This window comes from Ostrea edulis, chromosome 7, assembly GCF_947568905.1.
Source record: "Ostrea edulis chromosome 7, xbOstEdul1.1, whole genome shotgun sequence".
Lineage (NCBI taxonomy): Eukaryota > Metazoa > Mollusca > Bivalvia > Ostreida > Ostreidae > Ostrea > Ostrea edulis.
Window position 1 is genome coordinate 48,497,713 of NC_079170.1, and position 24,977 is coordinate 48,522,689.

At 34.4% G+C, this 24,977-nt stretch overlaps 1 protein-coding gene and 1 long non-coding RNA gene across 2 annotated transcripts in view; both read right to left on the minus strand.

The window, feature by feature from the left end:
• Positions 1–11,894: 11,894 nt before the first annotated feature.
• LOC130048207 (uncharacterized) lies at positions 11,895–15,105 on the minus strand. Its single transcript, XR_008797066.1, has 2 exons — positions 15,020–15,105; positions 11,895–13,421 (listed from the first exon to the last, which is right to left on the minus strand). It is a non-coding gene; the product is annotated as an uncharacterized LOC130048207 (long non-coding RNA).
• A 558-nt stretch (positions 15,106–15,663) lies between these two features.
• LOC130048704 (uncharacterized) overlaps positions 15,664–24,977 on the minus strand; it is a 161,728-nt gene continuing 152,414 nt past the window's right edge. Inside the window, 5 exon segments of the mRNA XM_056145736.1 lie at positions 15,664–15,899; positions 16,093–16,215; positions 17,517–17,645; positions 19,993–20,112; positions 21,443–21,580. Coding sequence (XP_056001711.1) covers positions 15,664–15,899; positions 16,093–16,215; positions 17,517–17,645; positions 19,993–20,112; positions 21,443–21,580 — 746 coding nt within the window.

A 24,977-nucleotide genomic window follows, 5' to 3' on the forward strand; every position in this document is an offset into this window, starting at 1 on the left:
AAATGTAATAATGAAATCTGTAATGACTTCATCTAACCCAAAAGAAAATTCATCTTTTAGCACTATTTTAAAATTATTGATTTGCAAATGGAGGAGGGCATTTGGGAGTGTGGGCGCACGCCTAAATACGTCCACTGAAAGAAAAGGTAGTGGATGATTAGATTCTACAAGGATTAATTATACTAAAGGAATGTCACTCATGTTTAAGAGGCATTTAAGATAAACAGGACTTATATTTCATTGCATCTTTCGAAACCTGTAATGTTTTGCTCTCATTATCTTATATTTTGTGCAAGACATCACATAAGAATTTGACTCACTTTTATTTGCTCACACACGAAATACAAACTTAAGTACAAAATTATGAAACTGATTTAGCTAGAGACATTCTACAGGACATTTACCCAGAAGTTAGTAGCCCCAAGGCGTATCCTTGTTCGCATATACATCCTCTTCTCAACATCCGCCAATATGACGACAGACATCAGAACACTGATGAGTCGGGTCCAGAAAATTACATATATTCTAGAAAGTTATGTTTGAATTTTCTAATTTGTGAGGAGTTTGTACATGCCAATATCCATATAGGACTTTTATTTATTACAGAACAGGGAGTTGTTTCCGAAAATAACGATACAGATATTTTGAATTAAATTTGATAGATTCAATAATGTCTCGTCAATCACATTCCGTTGCCAGTTCAAAATTTATATAAGAAATTCATACTTATGTCACAAAGAGATTTGAATTAATCAAATATAAAGTTATTCGAAGCATAAAGATTGATACCTTTTCTATTAAAAGAGGATTGCACCCATTTGAAGCAATGTCAATTTTGGAAAAGTGGATTTTTGATTTCTACATTGAAGGAAATCAACAAGAAAAACTGGGGTCGCAGTACTTGCTATTGAGCTACAGTGTTTTAAACATTACCTTTTTGCACTTAAAATCGACCCAAGATTTATTCAATTAAACTTGATTTGTCTGTTGGTGTCAACACAACACAAATCAATCTTTACATAAAATAAATACATAATCATGTCTTCTAACACTACAGATAAAAAAATTTAACACTAGTAATGGAAATAAATAATGACCTTTTAGCACTTGATATAAGAACAAATTCATAATATAAAATTGGAGAGTTTGACAGGACATATCAGGAGTAATGTTATTTTCTAAAATTCCATATAATTTTCAAGGTGTTCTCTTAAAAGAACAAAGTACGATTGTCTACATAAAAAGGCCCAAAAATTTTCTCTCTATAAAATGTGTCTGGAATTAAACTTAATCAGAGTTTTAAGAAAGTAAAATATATGCCAGGTATACTATGTCAACAAAATCAGAATGATATTCCTAAATGGATAGCATTATGACATCACGAACAAGACATTTCCCGCCTTTTTCTTAAAATAAGGCTGAAAACTGTCAAATGTCATACAGATTATTGCTCAGAAAAAGATGTGCGCATTTGTCGAACAAAATGAAAATTATATATATTGTGTATTATTTTAAGACGAAAAACATGCTTGAATATGAATTTGCTCGACGCATGCGCTGTATGTTTTCTGAAAGGAAAACCACATGAATTTGTGGATATTTTCATTGAAAATGGCATTTTTGCAATTTTATGCCAACTTCAAGTTCTTGTCATTTGGCACAAATCATGTTGCTGATCAAATTGAGCGAATTTTGGGTTTGCTAATCTATTCCTTATTTGAATGCCAGGGTTTGAGCTCCAAGTGAAATCATCGATATTTTGGGCCAGATGACTTTAGAAACTACCTACTTCTTTAAAATGAAACATTAAAACGTAGGGGATGGATATTTTTTGTTCTTTTTATTATTATTATTATGAATTATTGGCGAAAATACTGAATTTCCAAATTCAATAAATCACACTATTTGAACTAGTTCCAATTGTAAACTATTTGTATAATAAATTATAGAACTGAAATACACATATAGGAGAACAAAAATATTGGATAAAACTAAAACATTGGATAAAACAGGAACTGTAATATTATGCAGATCTAGAACTTTTTGATAAATCGATCACCCAGCAACAAAATATAGTCTCTGTCAAACCCTTTTTCAAATTTGAATTGACACAAAAAATTTCAAATGGATAGCGTTCAGTAAAAGATGTGTAATATGTTTGCATCAATGGGATCAGAATTGAACCAGTAAATACTTAGTTGTAGCATTCTGCGCATTTGTGCCCAAAAGCTAACTTCCGAGAAAATAAGCACCGCCTACAAATTTACCTGGTCTGTGAACCCTTGTCAATCAGGAGAAATTAAGCTTCAGATTGGATGTTTGAAATTGATGGACATTTAATTACTTGTCTTTGTGTATACGTTATCTATCTGAACTGGCGATCGAAGCATTCGTGTATTATTTTGATGCTTACCGCGTAATCCGGTTCGATAGGGAAACGGTTTTGGCCTTTTCATGTAGTGAGGGTCACATAACAATAGTAAATTTTGCATACAATTACATAAATTATAATAAAATATAGTAAGTTATCGAAAGAGAAATTAGCCGCTATAAGGGCTCTTTCTTGTGTATAATGGTTTGAACTGGGATCCAGAGGAAGAGCACATTCTTCGTCTGGACCAGTTATTGAAGGAACTGTCGGAAAAGACGAATGTCCCGTTTGTGTAGGCCATGCGTTATGGAAGAGTCACACGAGACACCTTTGGTAGCCAGAGAATTCATGTAGCTATAATCTCGGCTTAGATTCAGCTTGGCTGAATATTTGGACTGACGCCTTCACCAAATCTCAAAGCAATCCTTCAGAATTCATGACTGGAAATTTACTCTCAGCTTCGGTCGGTTCTAGCAATTAATGTGCTTTTAGGTGACACTGCTGTTATTTGACTGTTAAACTAACTCCCTGTAATTATTAATTTTGCATTGCTTACCCGGTAGGTATGAAAATCCCAAATTGAAAATAGTCACTACATTTTCTGTTCAAATGATGACTTCCATGGCACAATATTTTATCCTGAAATTGAAGGGTGCTATAGTCTGTTTTATCTAGTTACTAATGCATTGCATCTCCACATTCCTACTTCTATATCGCTAATTTTAAACCAAACTATAGGAACTCTTCAATTTCGGGAGATAAAATATTGCGCCATGGAGGTCACCATATGAACGGAAAATTTTGTGATAGTTAATTTTATGGAATTTACATACTTATACGGTAAGTACTGCAGCATTAATAGTGATACAGATTAGGAGTGATACACGATGGAGTAAACGAGTGTGCAGTCGATAGCTGTTCTGAATGTTATATATCATCTTCCAATTGATTTAATATATATTTTTTAAAGTGTCTTTTATATGATTGTGACGATAATGTACAGTGATCAATCTAACAAATCCTATAAAGAATACAAAATTAATAGCAGGGCAATTGAGGTGAATTCGCGCACATAATAGGAGTAAGTATTTCCTGTTCTGGTCACACCCACTGTGAGCCCTCTGTTTTGATAATGAAACGGTTGATAGTTACGCCCCTTTGTTAAATGATGTATCTCCCTTTGACTATGTAATAAAATCAGTGTAAATATTGCAATTAATATGTGTATTGATTAAATAGATTTAACAAGAATTGATATTAGAAAACAAAAAGACAAACAAAAATGAATATACATACCTGTTGTGAAAAGTCAGGAAGACTTTTTAGCCCTAATTAGATTATGACATGGAAAATTTTGTAGCCATACAGAGAACAGCCAATTATACAGGTTGTTTAATGTAGCAGGGACCTTGCTGGGCAGTCTGCACTATAAGTCTTCATGTGAACATCGTCGTCGCAAATGTTGTTGATGAAAATTGATGGTATTCCAATGTAAGGTAAAAACTCTAACCAGTGTCAGGATATGATTGACATTGTGGTTTAATAAATTCTGAGCAATCAACAGAAGCATCTTAGGCAAGTGGCTTACTGATAAATTGTGTATGCAACTTGCAAGCACAAGTTGTTACAGGCAAGTGGCATATGCAACTGGAAAAAGAAGGTGACTTTAAACAGGTGGCATATGCAACTGGCAGATACAAGTGGTGAGGCTAGTGGCTACAAACAGGCATAGATCTGACAAGTGGCAAGTACCAGTTGTGCATAGGGGTTAAACATTAAACACCAAGCAGGTGTAAAGAATATTTGTATATATACAAATATAAGGGCAATTGAGGTGAATTCGCGCACACAATAGGAGTAAGTGTTTCCTGTTCTGTCCACTGGTCACACACACTGTGAGCCCTCTGTTTTGATAATGAAACTAAATAAGTCACTAATGGAATTTTTGGATTACAAAGGATATTTGTATATATTGCAACTTGTTGTACCTCTTGTGTTTAGATAAACACCAGATAGGTGAAATATACTATATTGATCATTGGTCATTAGAACTCGGGTGAACCGGGTATGAGCCTAGACACTCTGTAAACACCCGGCACGTTACAATAATGATTGACTGAATATTGTTTAACGTCCCTCTCGAGAATATTTCACTCATATGGAGACGTCACCACTGCCGGTGAAAGGCTGCAAAATTTAGGTCTATGCTCGGCGCTAGTGGCCTTTGAGCAGGGAGGGAGATCTTTATCGTGCCACACCTACTGTGACACGGTACCTCGGTTTTTGCGGTCTCATCCGAAGGACCGTCCCATTTAGTCGCCTTCTATGACAAGCAAGGGGTACTGAGGACCTATTCTAACCCGGATCCCCACGGGGGTTTTGATAATGAATAATCCGTTTTCAAAGTGAGTTTGTAAAGAAAAGCCTAAAATATTATGAAACACGCCTGACAAGATTCAACCTAACGGCAGACTGTATTTGCAAATAAGACCATGGTAACGACCACAAATGGTTACTTTATACAAGACTGATGAAAATCATGCAACATTGATTTATTTGCTAGTACCCTACTTCAGTTTAAAATTGATAATACGCAAAACATGCTCTCATGCATCGAATCAGTTGAAAAGCATAAAACACTATATGTACATGTATACAGGTGATAATGGAATGTTACTTCATGACTATGGGTTGTTGACAATTCAGAAGCTGAAGTGACACCGTTTGTTGATTTTTTAAGAATGCTATTAACATCTTTATATGTTTAGTAAAACATCAAAATATAAAACAGATATGTTCAATGTATATCGAATCAATGGTTGGTAGGTTGTATATTGTTTGACCTCCCGTTCGAGAATTGTTTACTTATATGGAGACGTCACCGGTATAGGGCCTTTCAGCAGGGAGGGGTCTTTACCATGCCACACCTGCTGTGACACGAGGCCTTGGTTTTTGTTTAATATACAAAATATCTTTCAGAGTTTATGAGATATCTCATATAATTTATAAGATATCTTATATAATTTATAAGATATCTTAAAAACTGTAAATCATATAAGATATCTTGTAAAACATGTGAGATATCTTTTAAACTTTTTTTTATAAGATATCTTATAAAAGTTATAAGATACTTAAAAAGTTTATGAGATATCTTATAAAATTTATTCATGAGATATCTTATAAAATATGCAAGAGATCTTATAAAGTATATGTTTTATAAGATATCTTATAAAAATTAATTTTAAATAGAAGATGACTTCTATTTATAATAAGACATCTCATAAACTTTATAAGATATCTTGTTCGATATATATAAGATATCTTATAAACTTTATAAGGTATCTAATACAGTTTACAAGATATCTTATATATTTTATGAGATATCTTATGAACTGTAAATCATAGATATCTTATGAAATTTATTAGATATCTTATGAAATTTATTAGATATTGTATTGAAATAGAAAATATTTTTATAGAGAAATAAATATAAAAATAGCGTGCCATAGGTCCAGGATTTCCAAAAAGGACGGGGGAGGGTTGTTGTTCAGATGTGAAAGTCAAGCATTATCCAAAATACTCAACCATTTTGGGTGCCAAATCTGGAATTTTCATCTATAGATGCCAGTAAAATGCCTTGTAAATATGTGGTGAAAAGGGGATCTCCTGGGAACCCTCTTAATTTCTGAGTTATGTCACGGATTTAAACAATATACATATAGCAACGTGTTCCGCCATATTTTCACCGCCAGTGCGCCGCTTTACGCCGGTCACATGATCGACTCAATTCGGCGTATGCCGATCTCGAACACATGAAATGGGCTCAAAATTGGTAGAGGCGTCCGTACTCATTATGACTATAAGAACAGTTTGTCTACTAGACGTCTCTGTGTAAGGAGAACTTTTAATGATTCTCATATATTGATAAGGTTTAGGTGAAAGGTGAAGATAACGAACAGTGATCAAACTCATAAATCCTATAAGAAAAACAAAATAGATAATTGGGCAAACACGGACCCCTGGACACACCAGGTGGGATCAGATGCCTAGGAGGAGTACCCCCTGTCGACCGGTCACACCCACCGTGAGTCCAATATCCTGATCAGGTAAACAGGGTTATCCGTAGTCAAAATCAGTGTGCCAAGAATGGTCTAACAATCGGTATGAAACACGTCAGACAGCATTTGACCCAATGATAGGTTGTACTGGCAAACTAGATCGCTACACGTAAGATAACGACCATAGAATTTGCTGACTTTAATCGAGACGTTTGAAACCCTTGTATCGTCAACTTGGTCCAATCCATCAGACTCGGGGGGTGGGGATGGGGGAATAAGTGAAATGAAATTCACAATTTGTGTTTCACCTTCACTTTGGAATTTAGAGAAATTATGTTCCAATTCTAACGGAAAATGAAAACATACATGCATACAAAAGCATTGTATGGAAACAGAGGTCCATCGGCCATATCGCTCATTTGAGCCACTCTGGCCTTGTCGTTATTCAAGGTCAACCCCAAAGTATAACAAGTTCTTGCCATAAGGAATATATATATATATATATACAAAATATGAAAGTAGTTCATGATATATTAAATAGGTCAGGCTTTTAAAAAGTAGGTCAAACTCCAAGGTCAAAAGATCAATCTGCTAAACAGCAGGTCAAGGCGAAAATAGCAGACAAGCATCACACAGTAACTTGCTCAACAGCAGGTCAAGGACAAACGTATTAGTGATATCAGCACTGGTATAAGGGCACGGTGACTGCCGTGATTATTGCAGTCCATGAACCAATTGTTTTCTTGCAGTCTATCAGATTTTCCAACCACAATAAAATTTTGAAAGGAAAAATGCCAATAAACATCCAACGTCATGCACATATCTCTATGATGTACATCCAATAAACATCCGTAACATATCTCTATGATGTACATCCAATAAACATCCAACGTCACATATTTCTATGACGTACATCCTATAAACATCCAACATCACATATCTCTATGACGTACATCCAACGTCACATATATCTATGACGTACATCCAATAAACATCCAACGTCACATATCTCTATGACATACATCCTATAAACATCCAACATCACATATCTCTATGACGTACATCCAACGTCACATATCTCTATGACGTACATCCAATAAACATCCAACGTCACATATCTCTATGACGTACATCCTATAAACATTTTATCTCTTGTGTGTATATCTAGCTTAGCATGTACACTTAATAATTCCCCATGCTCATCATACACATATAGTTTGAAGCATAGATAAGTAAGCAAACATCAAGTCATAAAACCTCAATCTTATGCAAAGATAGAATCAGATATTCCATTCAAGTTCTGTGGCATCTCCAGTTCTGTAGCTTATACATATAGAAAACCTTACCAAGTACCAAATTTTGAATACAACTGCAAGGCTATTTCCACACTGTACTTTTTCAAGTTCAGTATTTTTTTTTCTCCCCAAAGATTACAATACTAAAACATAATTGAATTTAATGGCCTGTGGAAAAGTTCAATAAAAATTTCTTGAAAACATAAAAGCATATCCTGTAAAATATTGCTGACTAGGACTATATAGCAAACTAAACTTCAAAAACATCAACCTTTAGAAAGGAGGTGTCACATAAAAAAACAACAACACACACAAAGTCTATGAAAACTTGTTCAATAATATCTTTTGCCACCCCTTTTTATTGCATCCCTACTCATTCAACTATGAAAATGAAATAATCAACAACTATCATTGACTTTAATATAAATGAAGACACAAGACCCATGGGCATTAATGTTCATCTGAATATGCAATTTTTTTTTTATCTTCAGAAAACATTGCATTATCAGCGCTTTTTATACTTCCTCATTTTTTATACTTTGTTGTTAATGATACATGTAGATATATTGGACATACAACTATCATACACAGTTAATTTGATTTACAATTCTTTTATAGGACAAAAAGCTTTATAACATCACAGTGAAATGCATATAATGCAATATCAATATATGATCAACATAGCCCCAATCTATTACATGAATCCTGGAGCCAGGGGTAATGAATTTCAAAGTTTTGTTAAAGGGCTCACTGCTTATTACAATCATGTCAATAGTTGGACTGCCTGATATCCGGGAAAAGGTTTTTTTTTTTAAAGATAATTACATTAAGATCGCAAGGACAAATATCTTGGTACCAGTAGAAAGATCTTGTCACTAGAAATGCTCATGTGCAATAAGAAAGCTCTAATATTTACCATTTAAAAGTTATGACCAATGTCAATTTTTTAAAAAGTAGGTCAAACTCCAAGGTCAACAATAAAGGTCTTGTCACAAGGAAGACTCATGTGAAATATCAAAGCTCTAGCACTTACTGTTCAAAAAGTTATTAGCAAAGTTAAAGTTTTCAATACGTAGGTCAAACTCCAAGGTCAAGGGTCAAAACCTTTGGTACCCACAGAAAGGTCTTGTCACAAGCAATACTCATGTGAAATATCAAAGCTCTAGCACTTACTGTTCAAAAGTTATTAGCAAGGTTAAAGTTTCAGACAGAATTACAGACAGGACAAAAACAACATGGCCCCAGATCTTCTATCTCGGGGGCATAAAAAGACTATTAGTGTTTTTGTCAAGTCAATTTTCACAATATTCTCTGGAAATTATGCTTCTGTGGATTCAAGATCAATATTATTGTGAATTAAATGTAGTACATTTACTGTGAGTAGAGTTTATTCTATAATAAGAGAGAACACATCCTAAACACATGCATCTTCAAACTGAAGTTTTTCATGCTTTCAAACAAAGAATTGAACTCCATTATAAAAGTAATTACTTGTACATGTATATTGGAACAGACAACCCTTACTTGTTGTAGTTGTTTCAGCAGCCACAGTTGAGGTAGTTAGGGGTTCAGCTAAATTAATATAAAACATTATGTATATTGACTACATTCAACAAACTGTAAAATTTTCAAACATCAAAGAAAATCAAAAAATTGTTGGCAATCAAAATCTTGCAATATGTTACTTTTTTTTGGACAAAGGCCTTAGTTTGAAAACTGAGAGAGAAGTATGAATCTAGTTTGTAATATTTCCTCAAAAATGACTAAGTTTTAAAAATTTAAAGAAAATCAAAATCTTTGCCATATGAACATTTTCAATACCCATACAACTACTCTGCAAAAATAAGAAGGCTCTAGCCTTAAATTAGACAGACAAACCATGTACTCATTATGTAAAATATCCTCAATACTGACCAAGTCAAACAACCTGTAATTTTCTCAGATATTGAAGAAAATCAAAATCCTTTCCATATGCTCATCTTCAATACTATATGTATTACACTCTATTCAGTAAGAAAGTCTTAACTTGAAAACTAAGGGAGGAGTTAGATGGACAAACCATACACCATCCATAGAACATTAATTTCAAATAAAGATCAAGGGGCAAAAATCCCAAAAGAGAGATTCAACTGGGTCAAAATTGCAACATGATCTAGAATGACCCACAAATAAGCTACACAAAAAATTATGAAAGAGAATTGAAAATAGAACAGAAAACTCTGAACGGATTGACATACATGTACGGGTGGCTGGATGTACACAACCCCAACGTTTTGTATTTAACAATTTACAAATACAGGTGACTCTCGATAACTCGAAGTTCAAGGGACCTTGATGAAACTTCGATAAAACTTCGAGAAATCGAGAGATCGAAATTCGGAAATTGAAGGTCCGCGGGTATGGTTCAGATTTTACAGTAACCGGAAATGTTCACCAACAAGATCATATGATATCGTTTTGACATGTTTTCCTACATATTTGTCAGGTAGTTTGATATCAAAATTTAAAAAAAAACTTATTTTGCATTCATAAAAACATTTCAAAATTTATGTATTTATTTGTTCTTTAATCATGCTTAGACAGGCATAAAAAAAACCACGTTCCGATGAAGCTTTACTATCGCAAACTAAACAGAGCACAATGTTATGTCGCTTTACCCAAAAAATTCTAACGAATGCGTAAAACAATGTTTTTGAGGAACTTCTTATAAAGAACAAAAAGGAGACATTTAACAGTCTGTAGATCTCTAAATTATGTATAAAACTTACTCTCCCACTGTCATGTCAAAAGAAATTATAGATTTTATTCATACTCGGGTTATATACAATTGTAATCATCACGACACAAAACCCCAGCGCAGGGTGTGAACTGACCAATTAGCCAATTATGTACCCAAGTGTGTCACCACCACAAAGAAGCATGGGCGATGTTTCAACTATGTAAACACCTAATTACCCCTCTGGCATTCAGCAAAATCCAGGTAAGGCCCAAGCGGAAATTATCGCACGCTTGTGTAACAGTGGGTATACGCTACCACCACTTCGAGAAATCGAGAGTGAAAAACAATCAAATGTGTTTTACGGGACACAACTTCACTTCGAGAGATCGAGAACTTCGAGAGATTGATAGTAAAGGACTAAGACCATGTTTAGCTATATCGGCCCTGTGGTGTGTTAAAAAATAAAGCAGAATGAATTGAAATAAAATTGTTATCATTTGATAATATAATCTTTATACCATCGCGACGTGCCAAGATTTCCCCGCCAAAACGTCAGCTTGTGGAATTCTATACAAGACAAAACCGGTATCGGTCTGGTTTTCTGCAGAAATCTCCACTTTTTTCAAATTTAGTCATATAATTCACATAAAACACGACCTTCGATCCAGAAACTGACTGTAGTCTATCAAAATCTATCAATACAAATAAATTTTGCACGAACGATTTTTTGGATCGAAAGGTGTGCTGTTGATGAATATCAACTTTGAATTAAATCGAGAGCAATCCGGAATTATTTATTTTTGTGAGAGTTGTGGGTATTTTATTAATTATGTAGCTTTGAAAAATTAAAACAATATACTTATGTGGAGTCTACATCATTTCCATGCAGAATACACCCCTATGTGGTGTTTTTATCACAAGTTTGTGCAGGAATTCTAAAAGCTATAGAATTTTAATGCGTAAACAAACGAATCTGCTGTCCGACAAATCGGACCTTCAATGCTATAGAAAGTTTTTATTTAGACGACACCAACAGAATTACTAAGATCAAAATGAAAAGAATTTATAGAACATGCATTGATATAACAAAAACTATTGCCGATATATCGAAAGTATAACGTTAACTAGGGCAAGTAAATGTATCAAGGATTTTTGAGCGAATAACGTCATAGACGTCGTGGCTTAGTGGTAGAGAGCCCGTCATACAATAGGGAGATCCGGGTTCAATTCCTTTCCGTGTCAACATTTATTTTTTTTTTTAATCATAATACTAACTACATTTTTCTTGGCGTTATTGAAAAATTAATTTCTTTCAAGACACTGAAGATGAAATTATACCTGAATACAAATAAAAATCAATAGGCCTATGCAATCACAGAACACCAAGAAAATATGCAAGGATTACAGATTACAATTTTTAAAATTCATTGGGAAAAAAAACCCAAAAATACTTTATTTTCGGACTTGATTTTATTTCAAAGTATGAACCAGCAAAAGATAATGGAAAGAAAGTTTTTCCAATGCATCTAATGTACAGAAGAAAAGTCAGAAAAAATGTGAATCCATTAACTATTCGTCATTTCCTGCAGAGTAAGAACTTTCTTGTTGAAACCACATGATATATTGTGTAGCAAGTGTAGACATGTGTGTCAGTAAATTCACATCCAACAAAATTGTCACAATCAATCTCGGCCACTTCCGGAGACAATTTCAATACCTCTCGACAGAACCAGGCCTGGGGTAATGGTAATTAAATGACAGCCAGTTTCAATGTAATGGGGGTGTAATGGACCATATTTGCATTACAAGTAATGGTAATGTAATGCATATTGTACTGCACATTATTTTCCATTACATTTACACTACTTCAAATATTTGATGATATTTTGAAGATTTGGAATAATTCATTATATTAGTGATTGACTGAAGCATTTGAAACATTGATGACAATCAAATGCAATGAACAACTTAATAGATATGTTTCCTAACATTGCTGAATATTTTGTGTACTTATGTTAATGTATAATTAAAAATCATAATACAGAAATAATTTTTCTGCCATTTCTTTAATATCTGACATTATGTTATGTAAATGTGTAATGTAAATTCACTCTCAAGTAATGTAATACATTATATTTCAAAATAGGAGTAATGGTAATGTGAAATTTTCTAGGTAATGTAAGGCGTTACATTGCTATGTAATTGACCTCAAGCCTGGATAGAACACCTTCTCATGCATATATGCAAGTGCCTTGGACCCCAACTTGTCATTTCCTCTTTTGCAAGATTTTCAGCATTTCTTCATAGAGATCATAATTCCAACTGCAAGGTTTCCAAGATGATGAATTCAGACCTGAGCAGTGTTTTTGACAATTTGTTAACTTTTGACTCTACACTTTTCATCAGGACAACCATTCTTGAACTCATTCAAAAAGTACATTATGACATTCATAATTCAACATGCAGATTTTCATTTGAATCATCAAATATGAATTCTTCCAATTAATAACCCACCCACCCCCCCCCAAAAAAAACACTTTAAAAACCTCCACAGGTATATTTCAAATGACATAGAACCATGGTATCAGGATGTCTCTGGAAGTGCCATGGGTTAATAAGGGTTAAACTTCAGAGTCGACATGTTTCTTCCAAGCAATATAGTCTTGTTTGGATCCAGTTTTTCCAGTTCTGATATAACTGCCTGATACTGTACAATGTAGGTGTCAATCTGGTCCCCCTATTGTGGGAATCTGTTTCCACATAACTGCTGTATAATCTGGTACCTTGCTATTGGCAGGCACAACAAAAAAGCTATTCCTGCAGTGATGTCCAACACTTATCCGCATGTGTCACTGATGTCACTATCATTGATGAATCTGATGGCAGTGATGATAGCATTATTGAGGAGTAGGAATATGGATTCTTGTCAATCTGATTCATGTCACCCTTGCCATCAATTTTTGCTGTATTATATCATCCTGAAATTCAAATTACTCCAGTATTATATCATTATCAAATCTATATCTTAAATGAAAGGTGAAGATAACAAACAGTGATCAATCTCATAACTCCTACAAGCAATACAAAATAGATAGTTGGGCAAACACGGACCCCTGTATTATAATATTCATATAAAAGTTGTACTTTCATGCCCTCATGTATTTTCATTGATATAGAATTCAGAAAAATTACATTTATGTATTCGGTGGGAGATTGACATGTCTCCAACTAAACAATAGAGGACAGTTTAGCTACATGTACATTTCTGCATAAATAATTACATACACAAACATTTCATTTGAATTTGATTCCCCATCTAATAATTTTTGTTGTAGCTAATGTTGATATATTATCTTACTTCACAATTATCAGCAAATTCACAAAATATTTTTATCTTTCATACTCTTTCTTGTGGTAGATGTATGGAAAAATTTAATATTCAATAATGTAAAGGAGATAAGCTAACAAAAAATTATATGCTTAAATCATGGTAGTACCCATGAAATTCAACATTCTCTGAGTGATTCTATATCTAATCCCAATGCAGGCATGTAAGTTGTAAGTGTAATTGTTGAAATTAAGTTTGACATGTTTACAATTTATCTTGAAATAAGGCATATTTAAATTATAAAACCAAACTGTTCTTATGATTTTCCTGGCTTAATGGTGCTTTTAAGTATTTAAAAATTATTGAATGTAAAAATCATTCCGACTTTTCTAATCCATGTTTCCGTGTAAGGCCAAAATATATACATGTATATATGTTAATTGGTTTCCACTTTCCCGATCTACCCTAATCAAAAATTTCTGTTGACCCCAACACATTTTTTTCTATTCTCACGGATTTTGCAAATGTCATCACTACAACAAGAATATATTTATTGACTTATGAAGTTATTTATTATGCACTAATACCAGACAGATTCCAAAACACAGAAACAGTTTTTGTTTACAGTAAATTGAAGAAATGTATCGATTCATCATATAACTTTTATTTGATTACTAAATAATCACTAAGTTAAGTTTAAACATAGTAGAATACTAGAATACCAAATCATTCGAAAATTATTCAACCTATAACTCCCAACAGGCCTACATGTTACCCCAGAGACATACACCATTATGGAAATATACATCTATATACAATTATATGTCTATTTAACCTATACAAATACTTTTTAGACCATACAATGATACATGGAAAGTTCAAAGTGTAAAGTGAGTCAAACATCATGTAAGAAAATTCAAATAGACCCGAGAAGGTCATGCACTCGGAATTGAAAATGGCATGATCGTGAAACAGCTGATCAGCTGATATACATACAATTTTAAATCTTAACAATATATAATTATAATAGATAAACAATAAATATATGTTGACAACAGTTAACAGATTTGTTGTGGGATTTCCAACAGCCCAATGCGTGAATATTACGTGTTTGTCAACACACCACAGGCGCACCATACTATTCGTTCCATGCGACTTGTTTATTATTTTTAAGAGCAATTGCTACACCTATTTGGTTATACAGTTTAACGAGTAGAGGTGAAGTATATTCATATTTCTAAAACTTACGTTGAAATGCGATGAGTACATCCTCTGCAACTTCCACGAACAGCGAAAACAGGCTAACGGCGCAGCACGGCGTGTGAAAATGGCCGAATGAAGGATTGAAAAATATGGTGTGCTATTCGGGCTATAAGTAAAATAACCTTCTTGCGTATCGGGAAAGAAAATTTCTTTTTCAAGATCTTATTATATATTAAACCACTCATTGCATAATTATGTTTTACAATACGTTACCACTTCTAATAATATATAGCGACGTTGTATGACGCAATCTTAAAAAGTAGCGCAAATTATAGGATTTATACTAGTAATGTAAACCTAAAAATAGTGTTCTTTCACCAACTCTACATATAAAAAGCAGTACATTATAGGAAAAGAACATGTTAGTGAATATTTCTAACAAAAAATTATTCACTTTGGACGTTAGGCCGAATTTTGATAAACATGGTCTTAGTCCTTTGCTTTGTTATATAGAGAGAAAAATCGGGATCATAATTTCACTTCGAGAGATTGAAATTCGAGGCATCGAGAGTCACCTGTACTTGAATTTTGTACTTATTCCTGTCATGTCAAAACAAATGCTACTTACCTTGATTTGATTTTGAATATTTAAACACGGATCACAAATCGGTCAAATTTTAAATGTTCTGTCACAATTCTACCTCATCAATATTTCCTAATTTACATTTCTTGTATATGAATGAGAACTTACTAGGACAGACTTCTGTGTTACAAATTTGGGTTTGTGAAAGTTCGCCAGTACAATCAGCGCCGAATCCCTCCTTGGTCGGATTAGTGCAGGACCTTGTCCGCGTCTGGGTTCCATTGCCACATTCCTTGGTACAGTTTCCCCAAACAGACCAGTTAGAAAGACCACCATTACGATCTGAAAAATTTCGGTAAATACTATGATGTGTGGTTTATGACTTTTAACTGCAAGTAATCTAGTTTATATTAAGCAATTTTCATTACCTTTCTTCAGGCATAAACAATTTGTAATCAAACTTCATGTTACCTTTCAAGATCCAGATTTGCTGGCTTATATAATAATGGTTGTGGCTTTCCTTACAATAACCTACCTTTACACACATTGTTGGGTCCCAGAATGTAGCCATTTGTACAAGAACAGTTGTATCCTCCTTGAGTGTTGGTACAATTACTATTGGTAGCATAACAAGGGGAGGTCTTGCACTCATCGATGTCTGGAAGAAATCAAGTAATCTTGTATCAGTCTACCTAACAGCCACAATCATGCAAGAGTTTAATTACAGTTTATGTCCTCTCTAGTCGTACAGGAAGTCGACATTTTGTTACCAAAACAACCCTGCATCAAGACATTCCTTTTCATGTGTTGCACAGAATTTATTTTTATGCCCATCTACCCCTAACGTCTTGAATTTCTACCAACAATAGACAGATGAAATAATTTGTTCTAGCATTACATAATACCCTCATTTTGCCAAAAATCACTTTATATTCCTTGTTATCAAAATCATTTATACAGATTTTGTTAAGAAATGAACTTCATGAACATAATGTCATGATGTGTGTATATTTAGATTTTACAATGTCTGTGTTATTTACTACAGATTAATATGAGACAAATGACATATATATGACGTGTGAGGTACCACTGGCAAAACTTGCATACATATAATTCTTAATCACAATAAATCATTACCATTTCCAATCATATTTAAAATCAAAAGGATCTACAAATCAATACATTTGCACACATCAATATGGTTAATCAAGGCCCCGTTTTTCTTGAGAAGAAGACTTAAATTTCTTTTCCCACTATATTCCCATATAAAATTTTGTTCCCCTGATGTGGCCTAATCCTACCCTGGTGGCCATGATTTGAACAATTTTGAATTATACTTGCCTATTAATATGAACATTCATGGTCACGCTGTAAATGAGAAGATTTTTCCTATCTTTTCCCATTTAAAATTTTAATCCCCTCTTGTAGCCCCACCCTGTCCCTGGGAGTCATGATCTGGAAGAACTTGAATTTTCATTACGTCGGAAAGCTTCGATCATCTTTTCTGGCCCACTGACTCAAGAGAAGATCTTTAAATGACCCCCACCCAATTGTAGGCCTTTTCTTCATTATCATTGAAAGAGGAGATGGTCCTCCATTTACACAAACTTGAATCCCCTTCACTCAAGAATATTGTGTGCCAAGTTGGGTAGATTTTGGATAAATGGTTCTTGAGAAAAAGTTGAAAATGTGAAAAGTTTACATTAACACAAATGCAGCTGTTGACAGACAACGGACAAAGTTATATTTCGTTTCAGTTGACCTTTAAATAACAAAAGTTTATGTGAGCCTTTGGATCGAGTGACCTAAAATTGGGTAGTGGAATGTTTCAGGGTCTATAGAGCTGATGGCCTAATGTATATGCCTCATCTACAAACAGTATTCAGCAACTCCCAGTTACATATATGTAACCTTTGTGTTGCTGACCCCTGAGAGGTCATATGTGTAGCTACCACCTACCGTTACATGAGGTCCCATCTGCTGCCAGTTGGAAGCCGGTAGGACACTGACAAGTATCAGTACCATTCACCTTGGCACACTGTTGATTCAAGCAGGTGGCTTTCTTGACTGACTCACACTCAGTTTCCACTGTGAAATACATGTACTATTTCTTTAAAAATACATAAAAATGCAAATGAAATATTTTTAAAATTAGATTGTTGTTAACATGTCACAAAAATTTCAAAACAGTGAGATTAATTCAAGAATTAAAAGTTTCTTGCTATATGCATGAACCTACACATGTACACCTGCCAGACTGCTCATTTTTTAATTAATCAAGCTTCATTCAAAATGTTGCTGTTAATAACTACAGACCTTTCTGAAATCTATGGCTAACTGTATGCACATCAATTCAATTTAATTTTTTCAATCTATTTATTGACATCACCATGTTCGTATACAGTGAAAATAACAAAACAAATGACATTTAACAAAAAGAAAAGAATTGAAAAAAAAAATTGCGGCACAATGACTATAGCATATACCGTATATCATGCTTTTTTTCGTGTGTATCCAATTTCCGCTTTGTTCGCGACGATTTCCGAATTGCGGAAAATAAATCCGCGCAAATTTGATACAAACTTGGCTTTTATGATAAAGTTATACGGCCGATATACCCCTCACATCTCAAAGTCTGTCGAAATTCACAACTTTGAAAACAACGCCCTTGATTCCCCGTTTCTTGATTTTATTAAATAAACAACAACTCAGGTTTTGTTAATTAACCTCATCCGACCCTGTGTTGATTATACGTCAACCAGTTGATCGATTGGGTAATATAAGTGTGTCAGTGTGTCGACTAAACAAGATCACAGCTGAACTATTACCCATGTGTTTTAAAACGAAAGTGTTAGGGACGGTAATTCCCAGAATAGTCATGCTCGACTGAAATTGAAAGTAGGAATTGCGTTATAATAAAAAAAAGATAGTCGTTGAATAAAGGTAAAATTTCGTGAAATCACACGAAAATGTTGTAAAAATCATGGTCGTTGGTTGCGTTAGACAGGTGGTCGTTTAATACAGGTACAATAGATAGGGTAACGCCTTGGGGTAGATTATTATGGTCACATAAAGCAGCGAGTCACATATTTACTTGAATGTAAAGAAAAGTGTAGAATCGTTGTGTGATCAGTAACTAAGAAATCGTGTAAATTGTTTCACTGACTGAATTTTTGGCATTTTTAAAAAAATTAAGAATTATACTTTCCCAAGCTGGCTTCTTTTATAAGTTTAAATAATTGTGAATTATATTTTCACGATGACTTTAAAATAGCGAAAATTTGATTCGCGTAAATTTAATACACTATGTAAGGTTCTGATTCGTAGAAAAACATGATGCGGAAAAAACCTGATATAAGGTGTAAGACATATTCATACGGTTCTTTAAAGTCCATGAATTTGTTTTCTCTGCATAAAGCATCTATCTAAATAGTTACACAAAGGTTTTGTGATATTATAATCAAATGGGTCAACAATGTCTTTAATGGGATCAGTACCATAGTATAATTTGTCTCTAAAAATATCATAATATTGAAATCGGAGTTTGTCATACACAGGACAGTAAAGTACAAAATGTTTTTCGTTTTCAACAAATAATTTACAAGTATAGCATATATGTTTTTCCTTGGGGATTATTGGTTTACAAAATCTGCCTGTTTCAATAAATAGTGAATGTGCACTTATTCTTAATTTTATAAGCTGTGATCTTAATCTAAAGGGACTGGTTCACGATTTTTGTTAAAAGATATTTTTCCTTTTTGATGTTAAACATTCAAAATATAACTCACTTAATGTTGACAGCCAAAATTTTGACCTTCTGAATGCAAGAATAAAAGCAATATTTCAACCTTAAATCTGTGTTATGTAAAGAAAGACTCCGAGTCTTTTATGTAACAAACAAACACGTGAAATACCGATTCTGTAATATAAAGCATCTTAATTTTGTATAGTCACGAATTTTAACTTATAGATGACACATTCTACCCCAAAAATGCTTAAACCTAGATTCATATCCATTTCTTTTGAAAATTTCGTAAACAATAGCATTCCCCAATCTTTGTTTACAAAACAAATCATAAACTCTCTTAAATGAGCTTCTGTGATAATGTATAACCTTAATTTTTATGTGAAATCTTTCAAACACATTAGACAGTTATAGATTTTATAATCATTAAAAGAGAAAAACAAAATGTTGGGGAAAATCGTGAATCAGTCCCTTTAAATCTCAATTTTTTTTTTAAAATATCACCCATTGTCATGAAACGTTTCCTATTGCTAGATACTATCACTCTTAGCAGTTTGTTTTACATTCCTTCAAGAATTTTTCACTCATTGGGGGACATCATCAGCTGTAGGAGAAGTATCACAAATTCAAACCTATACTTAGCACCCAAGGCCATAGCAGGGAAATTAACATCTGCCATAACATCCTTACCAATACAGTTCCTTTGGTCTGCAGTGAGTCTATATCCTGTCTGACAAGCACATTCATATCCACCATCATTGTTTCTGCACACTTGTTGGCAGCCATGATTTCCAGTGCATTCATCCACATCTGAAAAGTTTAAAACAAAATTTAACACACACAAAAGATAAATAAACAGCACTTTCAGGTCGCACACATCACCCCTAGCTGTTCTAAAAAAGTTTTTAAATGCTTATAAGCTTCAATTTGACCCCAAAATATGCCAGTAAGCCTAATCAAAATACAAATTCTGCAACAGCTAACATGAGGATACATCCCTATCACCCCAGTGTTGGTTGTATATTCTACAGAAGATCATTTTACCTATACACACGTATCCCATGTAAGTAAAACCTGACACTCTTTTTATCCTCCCCCCTCTTGTGACCCTATTGGTAATAGTTTATTAAGGGTGCTTACATATCCTTTTTAACAGACAGTAGCTTCATTTTTTGTATCATTTTAAAATGTTTCATTATAACAGGATGAGGGCAAATGCAGTTGACCAGATCAGGATTTGAAATCCAGGCCCTGAATCTCTAGTAAAGTGCACCATCAACCGAGTTACCTGGCCATTTGTGATTGGCCCTGCCTGACTGTCACACGTTTTTCCATACTGCATGCAAGTTCATACAGAGATTTCAAGATCTAGAATGTCATCTAACTGTACAAAAGGAAGTTTTTTGCAAGACATGGATTTTATTGCCTAGTAGTTATTGAGAAGATTTTCTTAATACATCCACCCTATCATCTTCCCATTGAGAGGGATGGGGGAGGTAATTCTTCATTTTCCCAAAGGATAGGACCAATACTGCATCAAGTGACCAGCTAATGAATCGATCTTAGCATGTACTAATAAAAAAATTTAATGTTGTATGTGACAATTTAACACAATCTCAGGAAGGGGGGCAGAAGTGTGTGTGTGTGTGTGTGTGTGTGTGTGTGTGTGTGTGTGTGTGTGTGTGTAAACATGTAGCTGCATCCACGTTTCTGGAGATCAATTTAGAAATAATTTATTGCGATTAATTTTATCATTTCATAGCGATCGATTGTTTTAGTGATTCGAAAACATCTCCACATAAGTGCATACGGTGTAGGAAATAGACTTTTTCTTTTGTTTATCACTGCTACCAAACATCAGAAATTTAATTCAATAACTCATGTTTTGGTACTTGGGCATTCACTTGCAACATTCTGAAAAATAATCTTCAATCCAGACAGATATTGTTGTATCAGAAATGAGTTGTCTTTAGTTATCACTAATTTGTAGACAAGAGTTGCCCAAGTGACGCATAATTTTCGTAACTTCTTTTTCTGAAGAGTTCCAAAATTTTCTAGTTCCGATATCCCGTATTGACACAAATTTAATAATAATAAGATTCATCTATTCCCAGTTAACTAATTCTTGTGAATTACTTACCATTACAAGTTCGTTTATCAGCAGCTAACTGGAACCCACTTCGGCAGCCACAGGTGAAGCTCCCTATAGTGTTTGTGCAAGTTCTTCTCGCCACACGACTGTCACAGTGATGGGTATTGAGAGCACATTCATCAATATCTGAATTGAACAAAGTTATATGCCACAGTACAGTAAGTAAATTGCAATGTGATTTTTATATTTTTCAATGGTAGACAAAGTTCATATGTATATTGTTTTACATCCCATTTAAGAATTATACCTTCATTCAAGGACATCACCAGCTTTAGGCGAAGTGCCATAAATTTTGACCTCTGCATTCGCCCCAGGATCATATCAGTGAGGGTTCTTTAACCGTGACACGGAATATCAGATTTTAAGGTCACATCCGCAAAACCTGTGACTTTCACTTCTAATGATGGACACTCAGTGAAGGAACAATCACTACCTATTTAAAACCTGTGACTTTCACTTCTAATGCTGGACCCTCGGTGAAGGAACAATTTTAATCACTACCTATGTAAAACCTGTGACTTTCACTTCTAATGCTGGACCCTCGGTGAAGGAACAGTCACTACCTATGTAAAACCTGTGACTTTCACTTCTAATGCTGGACACTCAGTGAAGGAACAATCACTACCTATGTAAAACCTGTGACTTTCACTTCTAATGCTGGACACTTCGTGAAGGAACAGTCACTACCTACAGCACTGCCTCAAAAGTATTTGCGGAAAAACAAAATGGTGGCGTGATTTTTTTTAGATAGCAAATTAAAAAATTATTCACAGCTAGAATTCTATGATTGTTTACTAATTTTGAGTTCTCTCCCGTACATGTATCACATGACTAATCATCTGACTAGGTGACGTACCAATGTTGTTGCCTGCTAATTTTTATCAACCGGTGATTTCCAACATGGCACGAAAGTCGAAAGAAATTAGCACTGAGCTTAGACAAGTGGTGGTTGATTTAAAACGGGAGGGACACAGAAATTGTGACATTGAGAGATTGTTGAATATATCTGAGTCAACAATTCGATCTATATGGCAAAAGTTTTGCATCAAGAAGAGAAATGTGGAAAATTTGCCCCGTTCCGGGAGACCTCGAAAAGTTACCAAACGAGCAGAGAGTAGACTTTTGCGCTTAGTAAAAAGAAACTGTGGAAGACAATTACGGGACATAACGAATAATTTCAACGATGGAGGTGCAGTAAATGTTCATCACAAGACTGTCCAAAGGATTTTACACAGGAATAAGGTTTTTAGGCGAGTTGTAAGGAAGAAAATGGTAGTCAGGGAGGTAAATAGAAAAAAAACGACTTTCATGGTGTCTTGCGAGGAGAGAATGGTCAGTTCAGAATGAATGGAAGCAAGTTATATTCAGTGATGAATCACAGATTGTGATAGAACAGAATAATCATGTGTATGTGTGGCGGTCTGCAAATGAAGCTTACCGTCCGGAATGCATGTGTCGCTCATTTCAGAAGCGAGTGACGGTAATGATATGGGGTTGCATATCTTGGCATGGTGTTCGCACTTTATGTAAAGTAAACGGAAATATAAATGCTGTAAAATATCAAGAAATTCTCGAAAATAATCTTTGGCCTGTTTTAGCCCGTCATTTCTCCAACAGAATTTATCGGTTTCAGGATGACAATGCCCCTGTACATCGAGCGCGAATTATTGAGGAATACAAACACAATAATAATATTAACTGTTTGACGTTGCCTGCCCAGTCATCAGATCTAAAGATAATTGAAAATATATGGCTTCGCATTAAAAGAGAATTTCAATATACCGCCCGAAACATAAGGACCCCAGATGAACTTTTTAACGCCATCAACGAACTGTGGACTTCTTATCAACCCCAGTATGTCCAAAATTTATACAATTCACTTCCAAGGAGAATACTGGTAGTCATTCGCTCCAAAGGTTGCTTGACAAAGTATTAAAGTAAGTCTGTTTATCATTTTAAGTATTTATTTGAGCTCTAAATTTTGGAGACAGAGTTTGTTTACAACGTCCGCCATTTTGTTTTTCCGCGAATATTTTTGAGGCAGCGCTGTATTTTAAACATCTTATTTAGTGTGATGCGTCACTGGGATTGGGATTGAACCCCGATCTCCTGGTTGTGAAGCAAATGCCCTTACCACTAGGCTATTTGACCATTGTAATACAATTAACTACAATGTTCTATGGAATACACATGTCACATACAAGTACATCAGTATGCAGCAAAGAGGGGATCATTGATAATTTATGCTCTTAATCATCTTCAATACTAAAATTGAAAGTTCTATCTCTCACAGTTCTTATAGACAGATGGATTAACAACCGGACACTGACAAATTAAGACAAATATTGAACAAGCATTCTGAAAGTATTGCATGGAAATACATAGTCCCCTATCGTTTACAAAAATTCTTGAACTGCAACAATATTCAAAGTTCATTAGGTAGGTTATGGTAATAAAGGGGGGAAATGGGGAACCTGGATAGGAATGGTTGGAAATCAACTACTATTCAGGTACAAAGACTAGACCAGGAAAATAGACAAATCCATATTAGTTTTTTGTCTATAACCAAGTCGATGAACTGTGAAATGATCAAAATTCACTGTCAAGGAATTTGCGTTACAAATCACTCAATGCTTTGCGTCTAATTTTTCAAACTAAAGATGTCACTATATACATTTATTGCATGATAGTGAGGGAGATATGAATATTTATTCACCCCAGAAAAATCATATTCCATGAGGGCAACGCCCGAGGGGAATATGATTTTCTTGGGTGAATAAATATTCATATCTCCCGAACATTCATGCAATAAATTGTTTATTATACCGAAACAAAGCAAGACTCCAAAAATAAATTTGAAATTGGAGTCCGCTCAACTATACATTGTATGTAGCTGAGATTGCGTTAACAGTAACACCGCGCTGTCAACGTATTAGGCGGTACAAACAACGAATGACAGTGATATGATAACCATGCAGTTTTGTATCTCCATTCTCCATGGATGCTGAAATACTTGCTTGCTTTTTCTACCAACCAAAACCAAGCGATTTAAATGTATAGCAGAGACCCGCATATTTTGTGCCTTACGAACTATCAAAGTACAATGACTCGAACTTATTGTGACGTCACAATAAACTTCGTTTACCTTGACGTTAAATATATGGAAATACACGAGGCTGTGTGTTTGTTGTTGCCTGCGTCATTCGGAACACTCGGGTTTGTTCATTTAACTGGACACGAAAGTGAAACAAGAAATATCCGAAGGGGTGGAACACGATGTTTTGTTGCAGGGCAAACACGACGGTCACGTGACCTTCTCGGCCAACCAGATTCTGTTTTACTAGTGATTCTTTATATGAGGTATAATAATACAAGTTGTTGCAAATTGAAGATTGATATCTGCAGTATCATGTTACCTAGGCAGGCCGAGATAGTGTCACTTGAAACAATTGAAAAACAATTAAAATTAAATTCATTTACACAGAGTGATGTAACAGGGACACTGCAAGTTTAAATCAAATTT